The 20,021-nt window shown below is 47.9% G+C and overlaps 1 protein-coding gene across 1 annotated transcript in view; it reads right to left on the bottom strand.

Moving 5' to 3' along the window:
• Positions 1 to 2,655: 2,655 nt before the first annotated feature.
• Positions 2,656 to 20,021, bottom strand: part of LOC119446789 (receptor-transporting protein 4) — a 71,241-nt gene continuing 53,875 nt past the window's right edge. The window contains exons 2-4 of the mRNA XM_037711338.2: positions 8,953 to 9,103; positions 8,699 to 8,866; positions 2,656 to 6,241 (exon numbers count right to left, since the gene is read on the bottom strand). Coding sequence (XP_037567266.1) covers positions 6,086 to 6,241; positions 8,699 to 8,866; positions 8,953 to 9,103 — 475 coding nt within the window. The 3' untranslated portion in view covers positions 2,656 to 6,085. The remainder of the gene's footprint in view (positions 6,242 to 8,698; positions 8,867 to 8,952; positions 9,104 to 20,021) is intronic.

The raw sequence follows: 20,021 nt of genomic DNA, 5'->3' as shown, positions 1-20,021 counted from the left end.
AATGTCGTCGTATGGGCATTTTTTACAACAGATGCCTGTTTATGAAGCCAGGCTCAATCAATACTCCACATCTTTGAGAGGAACGCCTGACCAGTGCAGTAACCTCTCCTGTAATCCTGATAACCTTTCCATGAAATTATTGTGAATTTTAATTGAGGGACTTGGAGAAACAAGTTTTAGAACCCTCAACTTTACATGGAAAACTGCCTCGATGCTTTGCGATTTGGTCACTATTTGGAGGACTCGACTTTCAAGCATGCTTAATTTTTTTGTCCTGTACTGCACTGTTCAAAATCCTGGCCACCTTCATGAAACGTGCATCTACGTAGTTCACATTCTCCATTGTTCTGCTCACTATAGTCTGCCCTTTTGTGATTTCCATGCTTTTGTTCATGCCATTTGTCATGTTTCCGGTAATCAGAGCTGTTTGCTTTACATGATGCCATGCGCAGTTTTCGCAGATAATTGCGTAGGTTGCAGCACTCTGAAAAGGCAACTTGGAAAATTTTCATAAGCATCTTTCTACTCGTACGCAAGTATTCAAGAGAGCTTTTACGGAAGTCTTTGTTGATATATCCATTTAATTTTTTTTGTAATTGTCATCCTGCTAGTCATGGCAGTATCACTTTTGGATATACTATGAGTGTGAATATTTGCAATACCAGCTAGCATATTGGAAGAGCTCTTATATCTTTTGCTTGGTGTACATAATTTAACCTTTTCAGTGCCAGCTTTTTCTGGAGGTGATGCAGCTTCAGCGTCAGGTTTCCTTTCTTGGATATTAAAAATGAACACAATGGGTTACTTTTGGTTATGCATAAGGGCAAAAATGACTCGGATAATGGCAAATCCTCTCTTGGTATAGTCCTCTCAGTCTTCGCATTTCTGTCCCGCTGCGTCACTGACATCTGATGCGAGTGACATGGCGGGAGAGAAATGCGAAAACGTAATGGTACGTCAGTGGCACTAAAAGGGTCAGTAAGGTTTGTTGCATCTAAAAGCTACATTTATTGGGAATCTAAAGAAAAAAAATGCACAATTATGAATTATACCAATAATTAGTGAATAGGACTTCTGTAAAACTCAAGTAAACAATGTAATGATTATTTCATGTAAGCTCTAAACTAACATATTTTTGTCCACTTTACATAACCTAACAAACAGAGTTTCTAGAAAGATATGTTTTTGGTGCAGAGCTTGAGAGATATAAACATTGTGCTTCAATTTCCCAAAATTTAACCTAGTTTCTGCAATTTTGGAAAAAATGTGACATCCTAAATAGAAATTTTGTTTCTTACAATCAGTACAATTTAGGTTTGTTTCTTAAGTGCAACAAATTCACTTGAAATTGGTTCAGACGTATACCATGATTATGTGCTTCACATAAAACGGTAGGTAAGAGTTGGCCCCAAGCTAAACCTTCCTTTTAAATTTTGATTTTACATACTTGTTTTTTTTACATGCCATGAAGAGATTGTGTCACCGCCTTTGCAGCTGGCACTTAAGAAAGGCACTTGAAACCCATCGAGCTACTACATGGGGTTTTGGTAAGCCACGTTCTGCTGGGCCATGACCCCACATATGTAGTATATCAGGGCTTTGATAGCTTTTTTGAGCTTGTGTGATTAAGAGTATGCTCATTGTGTCTCGCAAACTATGGGGAAGCACCACCAAGTATAACGTGGTTGAAGTTAGAATAGCACATCTATAGCAGGCAGTTAGAACAGAAAATGCACAAACCTTAGCAATGATGAAAGAAACATCAACAGTGATGCTTGCAACAGTACTATAATGCTCACATGGCTGGCTTCATTTTATTCTGTGGTTCGTCTTTCCCTGCTACCACAGCTAAATTCTTAGTGCTTGTTGGGTTACTTGCAATTACATCTGCATTTCCCTTCCTGTGATTCGCATGTCTTCTTTTACGCTTGTCAGGGACAATGATCAAGTATGGCATCGGATAACATGTGCTTAGCTCACTGTATTATTGCATCATCATTCCTCATCTTCTTTCTGTCACGTTCCCCTTTACCCCATTGTGTAGTAGTGGGCTAAATTAGCACTGTTCCTGTAAACATGTCTGCCTTTCCGTTCATCAAACCTTCTCTTCTTGTGGTCAGTGCCTTTCCTGTGCTGATTACTTGCCAAGAAAACACTTAGGAGCTGTCATAAAACAAGTAGTCTAGGCGTGTTGATCAGCACTCATTTTATACTGCGAGGGGCATGTTTGTCTTCTTTTTGTTTTTTTCTTTCTTCTTTTTTTTTGTGCTGTCACACTCACTGGTCGCCATGTGTATTTCTGCCCAACTGGAGGTTTATGGTATGCCAGTGCAACTGGATGCAAAAAAAATTTTTCAACCACACTGGTTTTTTGCAAAAATGCCACTTCCACACTATAGGAGACACTATTTGCTACTGTAAGCAGGAATGCATGGCCTGACTCACAACACAGTAAATACATTTGTGTTTTATGTGCCAAGGTTGCAGTAGTGGTTATCTAGGACACCATGATGGCACATCCACGTTCATTTTAAGGTGGTGTTCTTTAATGTGTGGAGAAATATTCACGTGTAAACATTTTGCAGTTAGTTGGCTGCATCAAAGTGCATTCATTGCAGCCAGAAAAGTCTGAAGGTGCAGAGTGAAGAAGCATAATGTGGCAGAATTAGTTTATTGCACAGCACAGTATGTTTTGAGCATGCACAAGTATGCTACTGTACACATAACTTGGAATTGTAGTTTTCAACAATTGACATCAATAGAACAACAACAGGCAAGCAACATTGTTATGATAAAACAAGCAAAAAAAAAAAAGTGCATCACAGCTGATGTAAACACAGTCAGGAACACAAGGAACAATTGAGATTGCAGGTGCACTTCGTGCAAGTGCTACGCACATTGCTAAACATCTTATGTAAATGTGTAAGTGTGTTACTTGAGGTTGTGCTAGCTCAACACTTCACCACAGTAATAAGGCATGCATGACTGGCATTCACTAGTGTTTACGTTAATGTTGTAAACGTGAAAAACAACAAGCAGGCACTTGTTCATTAAGGGATGTAGTTGTAACAAGAAACTACAATGTGCTCACAAGCAACAAAATTGGTGCTATTTTAAACATATTGGCAACATGAAAAAGGTTGTGAAAAGCAAGCATAGTGTGTACGTACTTATGTTCTTTGGGCACAAAGTCAGTCTTTTATTGCTGCAAAATTGTTATAAGAAATTTTGTTTTGAAGATTAGCAGCAGGAGGATTACTGCTTTATTTATTATTATTACCTTTCAGTAAAAGCTCTACAGCACTGTTATATCACTTACAAATATAGGTTATGTTTTCAGCAGTCATCAAAATTAAGCAAGGCAGAAAAAACAAAATAGTTCCCATACCTTTACAAAATGCTAACAATTGTGCAAGGTGTACTCAAAAATAGTGTTCCACCATGCTGCAAGCGCATAATAAACACAGCTGAGGTAAGCACTTGTAAGAATGCTCTCCGTGAGATGTTCCTGAACAGTGTTTATATTTACTGCTGCTGCCCAGACTGCTAGTACCGAGATTGTTGATGAAGTTTGTTTCAATTCTCAGGTTTCTAAAAACTTATTTCTTTTATTGCTTCACCGTCACTCCCTCTAGTTCGTGCTCAGAAATGTGTGGCTATACTTTTTAATGAAATAGAACAAAATGGATGAGTTGGCCCTTCATTTTCTTCAAATAATTTATGCACTGCACGAAATGCCATTGGCTGCATCATGGCATAAAACCTTGGTAAAGATTGAAGCTTGAAAAGAGCATTATGATAGTCCTAAATATTATGGTCTAGAAATATGCTGTCACTGTAAAGTCAAGACAGCACAAACTCCTGAGCACCTTAATGACAGCTGCACTAATTAATATGTTGTACCAAACCTGTAGTTCTGCTTGGTAGCGATTGTCCAAATGCAAGCGGTGTTTTGTTTACTTCTCTTGCTGCTATCCCCCCTTTCACTGACTTGGTACTGGACAGCAGACCGGGTTCCCTCTCTCAATCCACTATATTGCAAGTCATGGTGACTGCAGGTGAAGTGCATGCCTCAGGGAAATGCTAATTTGAACACATACATTCTACCTTAAGCACCATATTTGGGTGTTTTCAATTTTTGCCATTAGTGTCACTTAATTACCAGCACAGGTGCAAGCTTCCTGTGTTTGTCTGTGCAGTGGGAGTGAAGTTTTATTTTACAAATAAGGAAACCGGGTGTAAGGGCTGACAGGTGAGAGAAAGGCCTTGGCTCCCATTTATAGTTTGGCATATTCACACAGTCGGGTGCACTAGGGGTATCAGGGCAATGCATCAACATAAGAAGGCATGTGGCTTTTCATTTCCTGAAGCCTTTTACGAGGCAACATTGCATGAGCCTGCCTATACAAATAATTGTGAAATGCAGAAATGCCCGTTTTGGGTCTATAACAAAATCTGTTGCATTTAAAGGCAACCGTTAAATTCTAGTGATTGTTTGGTGTAGATTTCTTACTATGCACTTAATTTCTTTCTTTATCAAAATTTGCCAAAAGACAAAGTAAAAAAAGCCTCAAGTTTATAACTAAACCCGCAATGAAAACAAATATCAATGCTGTAACTGCATGAATCAAGGTGCCCAAATTTGATGAAACCGATACATTACACTTTGCTATAAAATATTGAACTTCAATGCCTTGACATCGTACTTGCAACGAAAGGCTTCATTGAATTGCGAATTTCATTAACTCGAAATTTCTGTTTTAGAAGAAAAAAAAATACACGACGTGTTCATAGCTCAGTCTTGGTAGATAGCATCCTGTCGGCAAGCATATATGAACAGGTATCACTTGACCAGTGATTATGGGGTCGAAAGCACTGGTGCCTGTAGTAGCAATCATGTCGAGTCAAATCAAGAGCCAGTTGGGAACTGATATTTTTGGTCAAGTTGTGTTTGCATTGGTTAATGAAAAATGGCTTTGAGTGACCTTTGTCCTGCTTCACGTCGACTGTCTCATCCTTTCGAAGCATATGTCAAGTTGCATAGTTATAAAGCGACCTGCTAGACAGCATTTATAGTGACAGCAGACAGAACAGACATCCAATGGGAAACTAATAGGCAATGTAATTCGGCATTCACTGACCATTGGCTTGGTCGAACAGAAAAAGAAGGAAACTGGTTTGGTGTGTAATTATGCGTTTTGCTACTTTGCTACATTCATGCTGGTGATTCCTGCTTCGCAGCACTCTGTGAGAAGAAAGATGGGTTTGTTGGTAAAACATTATTGGGGAGTCACATACTTTGAACAGCTATAAGGAAAATCAGAGCTATACTTTACTAACGGTGTGTACTGTTCTTAAATTGTTTACAGAGCTTCTCAAGCACTTTCTTTTTTCTTTCTTTCTTTCTATTTTTTTTTCTTCTCTTTCCGTTCGTCCCTGTGGAAATGTCTTCCTCATTAGGCTTTTACATAATCTTTATAGGAGTTGGACGCAGATGTGATAGTCCTGGTCCAGGGCCTCGTGTGGAAGATGAGCGTATGTGTGGTGCGCGTTTTTGACCAACTGTTCACGGAGACTATCGGCATATGGGAAGCGTGCGCACCTGCATGCCCTGCAGCGAGCTCATTCATTTAGGAACGCTCTCTTGTGTGGCGCAAGTTGACGTGTATGCGACAGAGCATTCCTGCTTGGCTGTGATCGAAAAGCCAGCGCCCGTGTGTCTTGAGTTTAACCTCGGGAAAATTATTTAGTTTCACCTGTGCTCTTGCGAAACCGCACTTCAGAATCCGGCCACGGATTGTGACCAATACGTTGAGGGCTAGCAGCATATGCCCTATAATTGTCATTTATCGCTTTGAAGACTTTGAATATAGGCACAACTACAACCATCTGCACATCGTGCTCGCCCTATAGCTTGCTCAACTACAGGTGGCGCGATTACGTTTTCAACTTATGGCCCAATCAGCGCGGCCGTTCATAAACCGTGGGTCCAATATTGAGTTTCGCAACAGGTGTGATCGAAGAGCCCCGTCATGAGCCGTGGTCTAGCACTCCGTTGGGTCGCTGTCGTACTGCGTCGGCGCAATCACCTCCGTTCGGAGCAGACACCGTCCTTGCAGGCCTGGCACAGTTCGGCGTTGTGCGGGTTACGCGGCTTTCCCGGCCGCCGGTTCTTGTGGATGGGTGGCTGCTGGAAGCCGTAGTAAACTTGGCCCACCCGGTTGTAGATGTTCACCAGCACCTGCGAGGCACAGCAGCGCCCAGTCAAGTGCCTACAGTGACTCCGCTGCGTGCGTATGACGTAGGCTACAGAAGGAAGGAAAAAATTGGGGAAGGAACCACGGTAGATGATTGTTATGTATGCCTATATATCCGTGCCATCCCATGAAGAAAAAATTGTTGCACAAGGCTTTCTGAATTGTTTTTTGACGCACTTCCTTTGTATGCATTATGAGAAAAATAAAGATCAGGTGAACTTCAAGCAACCCGTAGAAGAAAGCACGTACGAAAGTCTGCGTCAACTGCCTTCACACACTGTCGCTCCCGTTCTTCCCGAGTGCGGCCTCGCCCCTTCTCCGACGTGATATTGAATACGTCTTGCGCAAGTAGTTAGTTGCCGCCTAATGTGCGCCACCCATATGGTTAGCGCGACCAGTTCTAGCTGTACCCGATCCCGACGTCGTTATTCCATTACGCGAGTGCCTCCATATATGATTCGATACTATGTCAAACAATCGCATCCCCACACTTCTCTGGCGGCCATGGGCTCCGCCTCACTACGTATTTTTACGTAAAGCCTCCAATTACCACTGGAACATTCTAAAACCACAATGAGTTTCTAGAGATCCGAGTTCTCCGCAATGTTTCTGCCCGCGAGGGCTAACTAACTAAATTAAAAATTACTCCATCTCCCGCTAAAGGGAACATATGTGTGGATGCGAAGCAGCGGGGAGATGGTTAGCTTGATCCGCCGCTCGATGTTTGCGTTGTGATTCGGCTTCGCGTTGCCGCGCCGCCTCGGGATCCACCGCTCGACGTTGACGTTTCGATTCGGCTTCCCGAGCCCGGAGTTCAGGGTCCGCTTGCCGCCGTTCACGTTTCCTTTCGGCTTCGCGAGCCCGAAGTTCGGGATCGCCACGTCGCCGCTCCCGTTTCGCGGCAGCGGCCCGAGCGCTCATCGCGGCGCTGCACAGGAGAGAGAAGGAGGCGCGCGCGCTCCGTCATTTTCATACCGCGGAACTACCGTGGCGCCCCCAGCGGAGTATGCAGCTGTCGCACCACCTGTCGTGCGCGCCGCTCCGTAGAGGATTCCCAAAGAAGAGAGAGGGGGAGGGGACGCGCATGCGCTGTGGGGGTGTGGGACGCGGGCGCCGCTCCGTAGAGTATTTCTAGAGGAGAGAAATGGGGGGAGCGTAGGAGAGAGAGGGGGAGGGGACGCGCATGCGCTGTGGGGGTGTGGGACGCCGCAGGACGGAAGGAGTGACGGACAAAGCCCCCGCCATTAGCTGCTTCGCATCTAAAAAAAAAAAAAAAACGCCCAAGCACTCCGTACGGATATCGTTAACCAGCGAAGCGGAAACGTGCGGCCCTGGTGCTTATCACTGGGTTAATCCCGATTCCCGACGGTTCATTACAGTATTTCTCAATTATTGGTTACGTCTTTGTGTTTCTTAATGAGGTTACACACACGTTCGACTGCGACGGAGAGAACGACGCCACTGACGGTGTGCCCGCAGTCCGACGCGTTGTCGCATTGCCGCTTGCGATTATTCAAAATTAAATCTGTCCGTCACGTAAGACAATGCCCCTTAACCAATTTCTCATACCCCCGTAAACGCGGCCTCCCCATTATGACGACAGTAGAGAGGTGAAGTTCTACGCTGGAATAATGAGCGGCAACGGAGCCAGCTGTGGAAGACGACGACGAACGCGTGAGCAGTGGCACGAGCGCGTTCGCGCGGTTGCGCCGAGGGGCGCCAACGAGCCAGCTGTGGAAGAAGACGATGCTCGAGCCATTGCTGATGATGATAATTTCTGCGCACATCGGACGGACTGATTTTAGTTACCCCCTAGTCATATACAGCTTCGCTGTAATAAATGTATTTGTGCTTTCTTTTTACGTGTAGGCACTGTAACACCGTGAAGAAGATTGCGAAGTCGAGTTTCTCTTTGGAAGGTGGGACATCAATTGTTTGGCGGGTGGATACGACGGCTTTTCCCACCCAATGCACCATCTACTGTGATCACTGGCTGCCCCTTCTCGTTTTCAATTGCTTTTCCGCACGGCAAGAAAGCCTTACAGAAAAGAACCCTTCTGGTGTCGCCTGAAGTAATTTTCGTAAGGGGCGCGAAAGAACTTCAACGGGAAACGTTCTAACGAGTACACACATGTCAGACTATCAGTGACGCCTCTGTCGTTCTACGCAGCGGTCAGTGCTGATGTTTAGTCTGTTGACAAGGATAGATACGGTGATTTCTTGAAGCGAAAAGCTTCTGCGCACTCTGCTCCTTCTTCCTTATAATCTTTATATTTCCCCTTTTCCACGCGTAACGCAGCCAACCGAGGCGCTACAATAGTTAACCTTCTTGCCTTTTCTTCTACACGAGTATATCTGCTCCTCGAGTAAATATGCGTGCCTCTACCATCCAAAATAGTGAAACACCCGCGCTTCGTGGCATGTACTAATTGAGGGCTGACCTTGACCACTTCCTCCGGGTACCACATGGCCGGCTCGTAGCGGCCCACCTTGCACTTGTCGCACTGCTGGCCGTACAGCTTGAAGGTCACCAGGCCCTCGCCGTGGCTCGTCAGCAGGAACCAGAACGAGATGCGCCCCTTCATCGACGTCCAGCCGTGGCCGCATTCCTGCGTAGCAGTAAGCAGCGCGTCGTTAAGGTGTCGGGACATTCCAAGCTATAGGACGGCGCTATCAGTGTGACGTGCGCGCGCACCTCGCAGCAGAAGCGCACTTTGGCCGAGTCGACGAACGTCTGCCAGTTGATGCCGATGGGGCGCTGCACGACGGGCAGCAGGTACCACGTTTGGGGCACGTACTGCGAGAACAGCTTCTGGAACTCGGCCTGCCACACTTGCTCCATGCCACTGCGTACGACAAAGGACACTGTCATGATCTCCTCTCTACGTGGAATCCCTCTCGAGTTGGTGTCTCAACATCATGTTCTTGGAGACTACGTCGCCTTAATTTATGCACCTCCGACATCTACTATATGCAAAGGGCTCTGCAAGTGATCAATAGGCGAAGGAAGGGACAATACATTTTTGGGAGCATAAGATGCACAAAGAAACCAAAATCTGAAGCTTCTCGCGATGTTTTTACACGTATACTCAAAATAGAAAATGCAACTCATTTGCCTCTGCGGCTGTTTGTAAGCAGCGTCACTTATGCGCACACTAGCATGCCCTCGCGCTGGCCACAAGCTTTCGGAAGGCGGTGTGAGCGAAAACCCACAAATGTTTAGCGGCCTGCGCATCATTGAAGGCAGCACACCGCTCTAGAATAAGTTCCGCACAGCAATATTATTAACTCCAGACTGCGCTTGACTTGACCGCGAAGCATTCGACATTTTCCGCATTTTACGATTTCCGAAAGCTTCTGTGGACACGCAGGCGTTAATCGGTTGGCTGCGCCGCCGAACAGGTCAATGTTTCAACATTTGGCCAAAGGGAACGGCACGGCTCCTTGAGATAGTTTATGGCCATTAAAAGTGTCTTCCAACGAGTGGGAGAGAGACGTAAACCATTTGCAATGAACGCACTGCACGGATGTGAAGCGGTATTTTTCATATAAATCGAAAGAAACGAACATGGTTGACGTTGAAACGTAGTTATGACAAACGACATTGCACCCTCACGTCACCAACCTAGTTTCCGACATGCAGCATTACCTTTGTCAGTTGAGGTAGGCTTTGAAACGAAATCGAGGTAGCCACAAACGTAGCAAATTTTATATTTTTTGTGACCATAATTATTTATTTTATCACCGTAGTTATTTCATAATTGCGACAGCAATTATGCTGACGCTCGAGGTGCATTCGCGTTGTCGCTGTCGTGCTGTCGCGGTATCGACGTGTATGTGCGGTCAGCGCGTCTCCAGAGACGCGCAGTGCGTTTGGCTGCAAAAGCGACGAAGCTACGTGGACGCACCGTCACGCTACGCTCTTCACCAAGGCAGCCGTGGCTTCCACTGCTGGCACGATTAGCGTTCCTGGTGAGCAGCTGTGTGCATGCCACCACATCGTGGCGGCATACAGTGGTCTGAGCGGAAGCTGCGGAACAGTAAACGTCAAGCTCCTTTCTTTGGGCGCCGCCTCACAGCTCTCAACACCATTCGCGCCTGCAACGCCACCGTGGCGTTGCTTCTCTTCACGCCAGCGTTCTGAGACTCATTCAGCGCAACGCTAAACCTTGCTATCGCTTTCGGGCGCCACTGACAATTTTTATTAAAGCCTAATATGTCTCATCGTTCAGTCGACCTTCAACATCCTTGAGCGAAAACCGGGTTGTCGAAGCAAAATCGTACACGATGACGACATCGTGTCTTACCTATAGATACAAACGCTCACGCAACATCTGTGATGGTCACCGTCGTCATCGTGTTAATTAAGATAGAGTTAATTCAGGCACTCTAACTCACGACCTTCGGAGTCGAACCCACCACCTTTGGCGTTAAGGCAAAGTTAATTAAGGCACAGTTAATTATATAGAGTTAATTAAGGCACTCTAACCCACGACCTTTGGTGGCAGTAGCACCCTCGACTTTTAGTATTAAAGTTAGGGCGAGGTTCATTAAGGCACAGTTAATTAAGGTAGCGTCAATTAGGGCACTCGAACCCGCGACCTTTGGTCGGAAAAAAGTAAGAAATAACGCATTCGAATGAGACTGTCAGGTAATGTCTCTTCAGGCTTTCGCCTTCACCCTCTTTGGCGTATGCTGAAGTGGCTGTAAATGTTTTATTGATGCGAAAGCGTCAAATGGCCCATCGAGCGAGAAAGTCGGCGGCGTCTGTAGTAGCGAAACGGCACCTAATTTCCCATTGGCTGCGACGCTGGCTCGCGTTTGCTGGCTCGGGCAGCACGTACCGCTATGAAGTCTGAAGCATCTACATCGTCGGCAACCTCGGCAGTAGTGAAACGTGGCCGTCCACGCCACTACACTGCAGGCGAAGTATGGGCGCGAAAGAACGCAGCAAAACGAGAGCGAAATCCACCATCGTCGTCAATACACGGCGGGCGGAACGAGCATTAATGCAAACATTACTCGCAGCGCAGAACTCGAAGGACCGCTCAGCGGCGTTCAATTGGACAATAAGGCTTTCGCATTGACAACTCATAAAAAGTGCTTAGGTGTCCGGATTTTAATTCTTTATTTGCTTATTTATTAGTTGGCTTTGGCGCTCTTTGACCAGAAGTGGCCCTTGCGCCATAAAAAGCCAATTATCAATGAAATTATTAGTTGTTTATATATGGGGTGGGGCGGTCGTCTATTAATCGTTATGCATGCGTTCGTATTGTGTTAAAATTGTAAAAGAAAGGAAACATACTCAAGGGGATCTTGAACGGCTTCTGCAAAGGCAAAGGAATTCGCATTGGGGGGGGGGGGGGGGGGGGGAGGTTGTAATGTGCCAGTCCGTGACGGCAAAAAACTGGAGAACGTCGAATAAGTGCTCGGCGGGAAACTCGGGCGATCTAATCTGGCCGGAAAACGACGGCGCGACAGCGAGGCTTGTTCGGCTTCGGTCGCATGAACTACGGACGTGGTGCGTTGAAAAAACGGAATGTAATACAGTATAGCTCCGAGCTGCGTGTATATAACGAGCCAGACGTGTCCAACCATTTAGTCGCACACTATAGAGTCGCCCTTTAGCTATATGTAGAGAAAAAAAAAATACATATGTGCGAATGACAAAATGAGGCAGACCACCGGTCGTGTCAAGGGGCGACCTGAGAAGCAGCCACAGAAGACCGTCAATGCGTCGTCATTGTCTTCCTTCCTTGTGGCTCCTCAAGAGTGGCAACGGTCGCGGATTCGCAGGGTTTCTCTGACCCACATCGTGCTTAGAACGTGCACTGTGTCAACTGGGTACGCAGCTTGTAGCTACCGAAACGCACGAACGCAGTACATGCCACATAAATGCGTGCAACTCTGCTACGTACAATTTTCCACTTCTGTCATGCAAACGAACCGTCGAGAGCGCATGCGCGTTTTCCGCTTCAGTCCGCGCGGAGAAAGCACGTTGACGTGTGTGGAGGAAACAATTAGGGATTCCCTTTATTTTTATTTTTTTTCTGCACTGCAGATCCGGCACGCTTCGCGATCTCCAGCGAGTGCGCAGTGGAAGTGTCACCGGCGCGTCACGTCACGCGCCTGAACCACGCCGTGCTACTGAGACACGGCGGGCAACTATTCTGACTATTGTGACCAGCAGGCCGCAGATTCCGACGTTTCCGCACTGCTGGAGCTACGTTGCGACGGCTGGTATGAGAACCGAGAGGTGACGGTGTCACGGCAAACCAGGGTCAGAGAAGCTCGCCAACGATGATCCGACTTCCCGGCGCACGGCGGTGGCGAACAAGAAAGGCTTCCCTCTTTCGGGAAACGACGCCGTTAAAAAGAGTGCGCGCTACGTGCATCGGGGTTCTGACTGACTTCGTGCGAGCCTAATTAACGGAAACTGTTGAGTCGGAAGACGAACAGCACCGTTACACACACTGCGCACGTGTTCGTGACGCGCTTTTCACGTTCCCTGAAATATTCGCGGCTTCCGTGAAGACGAACCCGACTGCAGAGAGCGGCAGTTTTCTCGACTTATCAGAGGCCGGGACGTTGACGTATACCTCCTTCATCTCCCACACCGGCTGCGTACGTCTAAGTAACACCCACAAAACCCCCCGAATCGGTGTATACTGGGTGGAGCACATGGGGCACTTCGGCTCGTCGCGCCATTATACTGTCAATAAGCACGCTTTCGCTTCGCTGCTCTTTCTTTCAGGGTGTCGGAAGTTTCGTTCCACTGAAAAAAGTTCCGTTCCGGTTCTGCTCCGGAACGAAAAAAAAAAAAAAAAAAAAAGATCCATAACGGTTGTGGTTCGCACGCAAACATTTTCGAAACAAAGTAACGATAAAAACATAGTATTTATTTTCCTAAATAACTTGAGAATAACTTTCTCAATATTTATGCTTCCAATATATTTCTCAAATATTTTTCTCAATTCATTTGTCTATGGGCGCGGTAACCATTTTGCGCGGGGTTTGATACGGTAGCGCGAATGTGATACGGCTGATTACGAGGGCTCGCACTAGTCGTCTCGTCCTCGGTGAGGCAGTCCTTGCTTCGCGTTATTCGGTCTATCATGAATTCTGAAATCATGCTCAGTGCCTTGAGTCAAGGCACTGAGCATGATCTCAGAAGCAGCACGTCATCGAGTGTACTCGCCGAAATGCGAGACCACTGTTCCGATCAAACGAACTTAAACGAACATGAACGAACGATAAAGCTTCGGTAACAAAGCGTTGTACCCGCAGAAAACGAAACGATGAGCTCTTGAGCGCGCAAGCCCTGGGTTTTGCTACGATGCCGATCGGCTAGTGCACCGAGTGGCAGGCTTAGATTAGTGGAGCGCTCGACCGGCTAACTATCCCTGCCTGAGATGCGCGCTAATCCTCACGTTGACTGACGTCGGTTGTTGCGGATTGCGGCCTTTCCCCTTGAACCAAAACCGATAAAAAATATATTTCGTTTTCACTCCGAAACAAAATAATAAATAACGTTTCGGTTACGTTTTCGTTCCGGTCAAAAATAGCGTTTTTTATCGTTTTTCGTTTTTGTTTTCGTTCCGTTCGGACACACTGCTTTCTTCATTTTAAGTGCGTGGCCGCTGCTGCTTCCTTGGTCTCTCGTCGCGCAGGACGTCGGTTGCAGCACGTATCGTTGCCAACTTGCCCCATTTGCAAGTCCCCCCCCCCCCTTTTTTTTTTTTTTTACGCCTATACAATTATTCGTCTATGCGCGATGCAAAACTAACTATGCGTGCGCCTGCGCATGTGCGTCACGTCGTCTCCCTCGTTCCCGATGGAATGGGCTTCTTGCATCCACCTCTTGTTCAAGCGGTGTGCCCCCGTCTCTTGGCCACTGCTACTCGCGTTCGTTGTCGGCCACGTCCGACTGCACTGAGGGCTGCGTGTCGCGTTATTCTCGCTCGATGTAGACGCTTGGTCCCCTCGTGGCCACCTTGAGCTTCTGACTGAGAGCTGACTGGCAGGCCATCTTGGAGGCATTCGCTGCTGTAGGTGAGGGGACGTCGAGGAAACAATTTCACTCGGTGTTTACGGGCTCGCTCTACAAATCTGCGCCTTCGGAATATATAGCAGTCAAAGGCGGAACGATGGGTGCGCGTCACGGGAGGCTCCCACACGGACATGACCGACCCCGGAGGTAAGGGTGGACCGAGGCAGTGCGCGATATGTGTCCGGGGACTTCGCATGACGAAATCAGCGCTGCAAATTTTGTTTGTTTCCAGTTACGAAGAAGGGCCCCGCGTGCACCGTGCCGAAGCGTACAGCGCTACAAGTCGTGCGCGATGAGGTGGGAGGGGTGTTTAGAAAAAAGAAAAAAATGGCGCTGAGCAAAGGAAGGGAAATCGCGCCGGCGCGGCACTTCGGCGCAGGTGCGAGTGTATTTGCAAGCTGCTGGCATTCATGCTTGAGCGAGTAAATAAGGCCTCAACGCGGACAGGGCGACGTTCACATTTTCAGCTTAACCAGACTGCCTCTTCACCATCTCTCTCTCTCTCTCTGTTATGATTACGTTGCGAACACTTTGGACGCCTTTACGTGTAACGTACGCACAGTTTCCGGGCGGGTTTTAGCATCACAATGCCGACCGTAACAGTGCAGCTACGTCATGACAGGTTAATGCACAAAAATTGCAGTAAGGGACGAGTTGGGTGAAATATGTTGGTATACCGGGTGTCTCGCTTATCCAAAACCTAACCTCGATGCTGCACCTTCGACGAACGAGACCAACGGTTCGCAGTTGTCTTGAGTTACTAAGACTAAATACTAAGTTAGTGACTGAGTTACAGACTAAAGACTGCGTTTCTGAAATGGCTTGCTGCCATAACCTCAAAGGAAAAAGTTGTTCGTACTATCTGCGCTGAAAAGCGGACAGTTCCTCGAATCTGAACTAACTATGGTAATAAAACTTTGTAATTTCCACTACCAACGATTTTAAGTACATACGAAACGAAACAAAGTAATATGCTTACCCTACCACTTAGGAAATTTAAGCGTTATGTTGTAATATCCAGTACATAAGCCTTTCTGTTTGTGCAAATTGTCCACGGGGGACTTGAATTTTGATACTTGAAAATCAAATTTGAACTGCGCGCCACGGTGATGTTTAGTGGGCGGAGCGTTGTGGGCACACGCCGCTCCGCCGCAGCCTTCTCAGTGCAAGTCATTGAACAAGAAGCGGAAGCACCGTGCAGGGGATGTTTGACCGCCAATAACCCCGCTTCTGCTGAACGAGTATTTCTGAAGTAGTCTAACTTCAAATGCATTTCTCGACTTCGATAAAAAGTGGTTCAGGGACGCCTTAAAAATTACTCAGCGTAACTCAAGGCTGCTGCGAATAGTATATAACGTTGATCACGTTCGTCTAATTAAGCCTCTAAGGTGTACCATTCTATTTGGAAATTTTGGTTCTAGTTGGGTGAAAGACCTTGGATAAGTGGTATCCCGATGAACGCTGTACTAGTAGCATGCTAAAATTTAATTACTGCAGTTCAGAACATGGCGTAGCGGGTATTCCGTTTCAATACTTCCTGGGTTAGAAAACTCGTTTTCTTAAAAAAAAAAATTAAATTATGGGGTTTTACGTGCCAAAACCAGTTCTGATTATGAGGCACGCCGTAGCGGGGGACTCCGGAAATTTGGACCACCTGGGGTTCTTTAACGTGCACCTAAATCTAAGTACACGGGTGTTTTCACATTTCGCCCCCGTCGAAATGCGGCCGCCGTGGCCGGGATTCGATCCCGCGACCTCGTGCTCAGCAGCCCAACACCATAGCCACTGAGCAACCACGGCGGGTACTCGTTTTCTTAGCGCGTAACCTGCGCAGGTTGCCTTAACGCCCCTTCATCGAAGTGCCGCCGCCGCTTGTAGAGGCGCCGCTTGTAGGGGTTGTCTCCACGGCTTACGGTTCAAACATTCAAACTAACAATGTTTCCGCAGCTCGCGAAGCTAGTGAACTCTTCTGATTGAAATGCAGAATGTATCGCGTGCTGGGTGACATGCGTGTCTTCAGCGTAGTGTCGTGAAACAGAGCGTGTCGAGTCTAATGTAGCGGAATTTCGTCTCCCACGTGGAGGCTTCGATCACAACGAGCGCGCATGTAATCGAACATGTACGTAAATTGTCATGCGTGCAGCTCGTAGAATTCACTGTAAACAAGCTTCCGTCCCGTGAATCGAAACGTCACCCTCTTTTCTAAGTTTGGAGAAAAGCTATCTAAACTTCTGATGATGCCGTTGCGGTCGGCGTCTTTCCTGTCGCTCTTGAATTACACGTACGCGCCTAGGTACCGCAGCCCGCTTTCTCGTGATCCCCTATATAGGCTCTAAATGATCAGACGGGGCATCCGGCGTATCGCACGCTCCACCGCAACTATTGTACGTCCCTCTCCCGCGGTCGTCGCGCTCACTGCGATCTCATCTGGCTGCCAACGAACCCCGACAAACAACGGCACAAAAACCACAGAGAACGCATCAGCGGCACTGCATGTTTGTCCCGGCGTATACGTAACGGTGCGGTTTTGCGAAGTGCGCAGTGCTCGGGTGAATAGAACGGGTGCACGCCGGTGTGGGCGGCTTCCACGCACGGCACGCGTGTACATGCCCCGTCCCGCGTACCGGCGGCATCACCATACAATCGGGCGGGTAAACCGCGCGCCTTGCTCGGTGAGCCGTGAAAACGGTTGTCGTCCGCGCAAACGGCAGCGCTTCGAAGAGGAGACGGCGGCCACACGCACAGCCGCGGGTGCGCGCGTTCGACATTCACCGGGCGGATGCGCTGTTACACGCGGGCACTTTGCACGGGCACGCTCGCCCTCCCTCGCTCTGTGCGCGCACGCACCTCCGGTGTGCGAGCTGTGACGGAGACGTCGGTGAGGGACGTGGTCCGGACGGCACAATAGTGTGGAGAAGTATACCGCGCGGTTGTTTCAGGGGAAAAGTAAAAAGAGCGGAATGACTACAAAAATAAACTGAGGCTTCGTGGCGATGTTACTACAGTATACACTTGTGTCCCCTCCCCCACCACACGCCACCTTTTTTTTTTTTTTTTTCAGTGCTACATTAAAAAAAAAAAACTATCGAAGTTGTCGAGGCAGACTTGTACTCGCTTTGCACAGTCCTCGATTGTAAGCAGCACATTTTTTCCCGTTTTTTTTTTTTATTTCAATGAAATAGCCTTATAGGCGGACTACACCCACTTTGGAGGTGTCTAGCAGAAAGTTCTAGGTGTGTTGAGCGTACGCGAGCGCGTCATAGTGTGCACGGAAGTAGAAGTTTGTAAAAGATAAGAGGTATAGGAATGTCACTTCGATAAATGAGAGAGTGTAAGGTCGCCCGTGACGCACGCGCGCGCAGCTCTCGAGACTGAGCAATCTAAGTATGCTTTCGCATATACTTAGCGGTGCGAAGTTCTAGCTTAATTTCTATGCCCTCAAATGCAGTTATCCAGACGCGCGAGGATAACTCGCTGCACGTTACATGCACACCTCCAGGAAGTCCGAGCCCGGCCCGGGCCCGGGTCAAAAAGCACATGAAAAAATGAACCGTGAAAAAACTGCCCTACCCGGCCCGGCCCACGGGTCGGGCCGTGCCCGGGCTTTCGGGTAAGCCCGAGCCCGTGCAGTGCTCCATTTGGCGATTACGTCAGCGTCACATGACAGAGCGGGGTCATTCTCTTTGTTCACTCAACTGCGCCGATGACATCACTGAGTGCATCACCCTCTCACGAACGTTGTCATTTCTGAAAAGGGGATGACCGCTACAATGCAGGAGAGACGACATTGTCCGGCGGTCAGTTTTTTTGCAGTTTCTGCGCAGCATAATTTAGTTAAATTCACACCCTTAGATAAGCAGGCCCGAAACAAAATCTCTGCTTCAGGGCCGGAGTATACGACACATTGAAGTACGGTAGCGATCGTGACGCCCATTGGACTTGGCCGAAATAATCGCTGAGTTGCATAGCACTTTAGGCGACAAAGAAAGAAAGTTGCGCAGGAACCATCGAAGATGATTGTTAATTAAGTGAATAGTTTCTGCGGACCGCAGAAATCAGGTGGACACACTAGCAATACTTTTATTGCGATAGCAATTATATGGACACTCAAAAGCAGATTTCTGCCGTCGGCGTCGCCGTCGCCGTAGCCGTCGCCGTCGCCGTGAGGTTCCGTATGACGTCAATGGAGATGAAATCGTCGCCGCGCGCCGAACGCTGCATGTGCGAGTGAAAGGGCGCGAGGGGCGCGCGCTTTCACGGGGAGTGAACGCACGGCGGAGAACCAACGCGCGTTCTGCGCCGTGCTCGCTTAAGGGCTGCAGAAGTAAGCGTCTCTTTCCTCCTTTACAATCACCATATATGTAGAGCAAACGCGCCTTCTTCCGACGCGCGAGAGGCCGTGGGGGAGGGGGAGGGAAGGGAGGCGACGTTTAGCTGCGGCACCAAGTGCCTATTTATATCAGAGGCTCCGGCAACAGTCACCAACGCCGCACGCATTTTGAGCGAACGCGGGCAAAACGCCGACGGCGTCGACAATAGGTCTGCGTGTTGCCGGTGCTGCTGCATGTCCAAGTTTATACAGCTGATAAAGCTAATATAATTACTCCGTATAGCTCTCTACAAATTTGCTATCGCAATTGATGCTTCGCCTTTCAGGTGAAACTGCGACAACTTTTTTTAAGTATGCGGCTGATCTCGCAACAGTATTTGATTATAACGGCTCAAATTATCGGCGACATGAGAACGTGACGACGACGACGGTGGAGAAGCGACGATGAAGTTGATGTGATGAAGAGGCGTGCAAGCAGAAGCAGCACGGGCGAGCGCTTTCAGACACCTTTGCGATCCGGCATCTCGAGGTTCGCCCTCCTGCTTGCGCTGAATTTTCTTTGCGGTTAGCGTTCGGCGCTTGAACAAGGTGCTCGCTAGTGGCCGTCGTCGCACGTGGGCTTCCGCTCCCGTTGGGTGCGCGCGCGTGTCATCGGCGATGACACCGTTTCTGCCTGCGAGCACAATGGGCCCGAAGCGCGCCGCTGCGCATCCGTCGGGCCACCAGTGCCCGCCACGCCGACCAAGGAGCCGCGCACGGGAATTTCCGGGAACTGTCGCGGTGCTGTCGCGACGCCCAATCGCTTTTTTTTTTTTTTTTTCGCTGCCTTTCCGCCGTCTGGCTCTCCTTAGGGACTTGGCGCTCACTGCTATACCGCCATATATGTATACGTCTCTGTGGGCGACTGGAGCCGACAACCTTGAAGCATAAACGTTGTTGGGTTACTCGGCTCGTAATCGGAAACATGTAATCGAATATCGTGTTTATAGACAATGGCGAACACAAGCTCGCGCGTGCTGTTGGCGGAATCTTTTTTACATTCAAGGTATAGCGACCACGTTTGTGCGAGCGACACACCGATGTGTGTGACACTGACAGAACGAATTGACACTTGAAGCAGAACAGTGTTTATTGGCAAATTCCCGAAAAGTAATATGTCCAACAACTGCTAAAGGGGATTGGTCTCCAATTTCGAGATGGGCGAAATGGAGAAACGGTCGCGTATTTAGATTCGGGCGCACGTTCAAGAACCCCATGCGGTCAAAATTAATATGGAGTCCTGCACTAAGACGTACCTCTTAATGATATCGTGGTTTATGTACGTAAAATAACATAATTTTATTGCGATAGCAATTATATGGACACTCCAAAGCAGATTTCTGCC

The sequence above is a fragment of the Dermacentor silvarum genome, chromosome 3 (genome assembly GCF_013339745.2).
Source record: "Dermacentor silvarum isolate Dsil-2018 chromosome 3, BIME_Dsil_1.4, whole genome shotgun sequence".
In the NCBI taxonomy this organism is placed as follows: domain Eukaryota; kingdom Metazoa; phylum Arthropoda; class Arachnida; order Ixodida; family Ixodidae; genus Dermacentor; species Dermacentor silvarum.
Note: the sequence above shows the minus strand (reverse complement) of the source record. Positions and strands in the feature narration are given on the sequence as shown.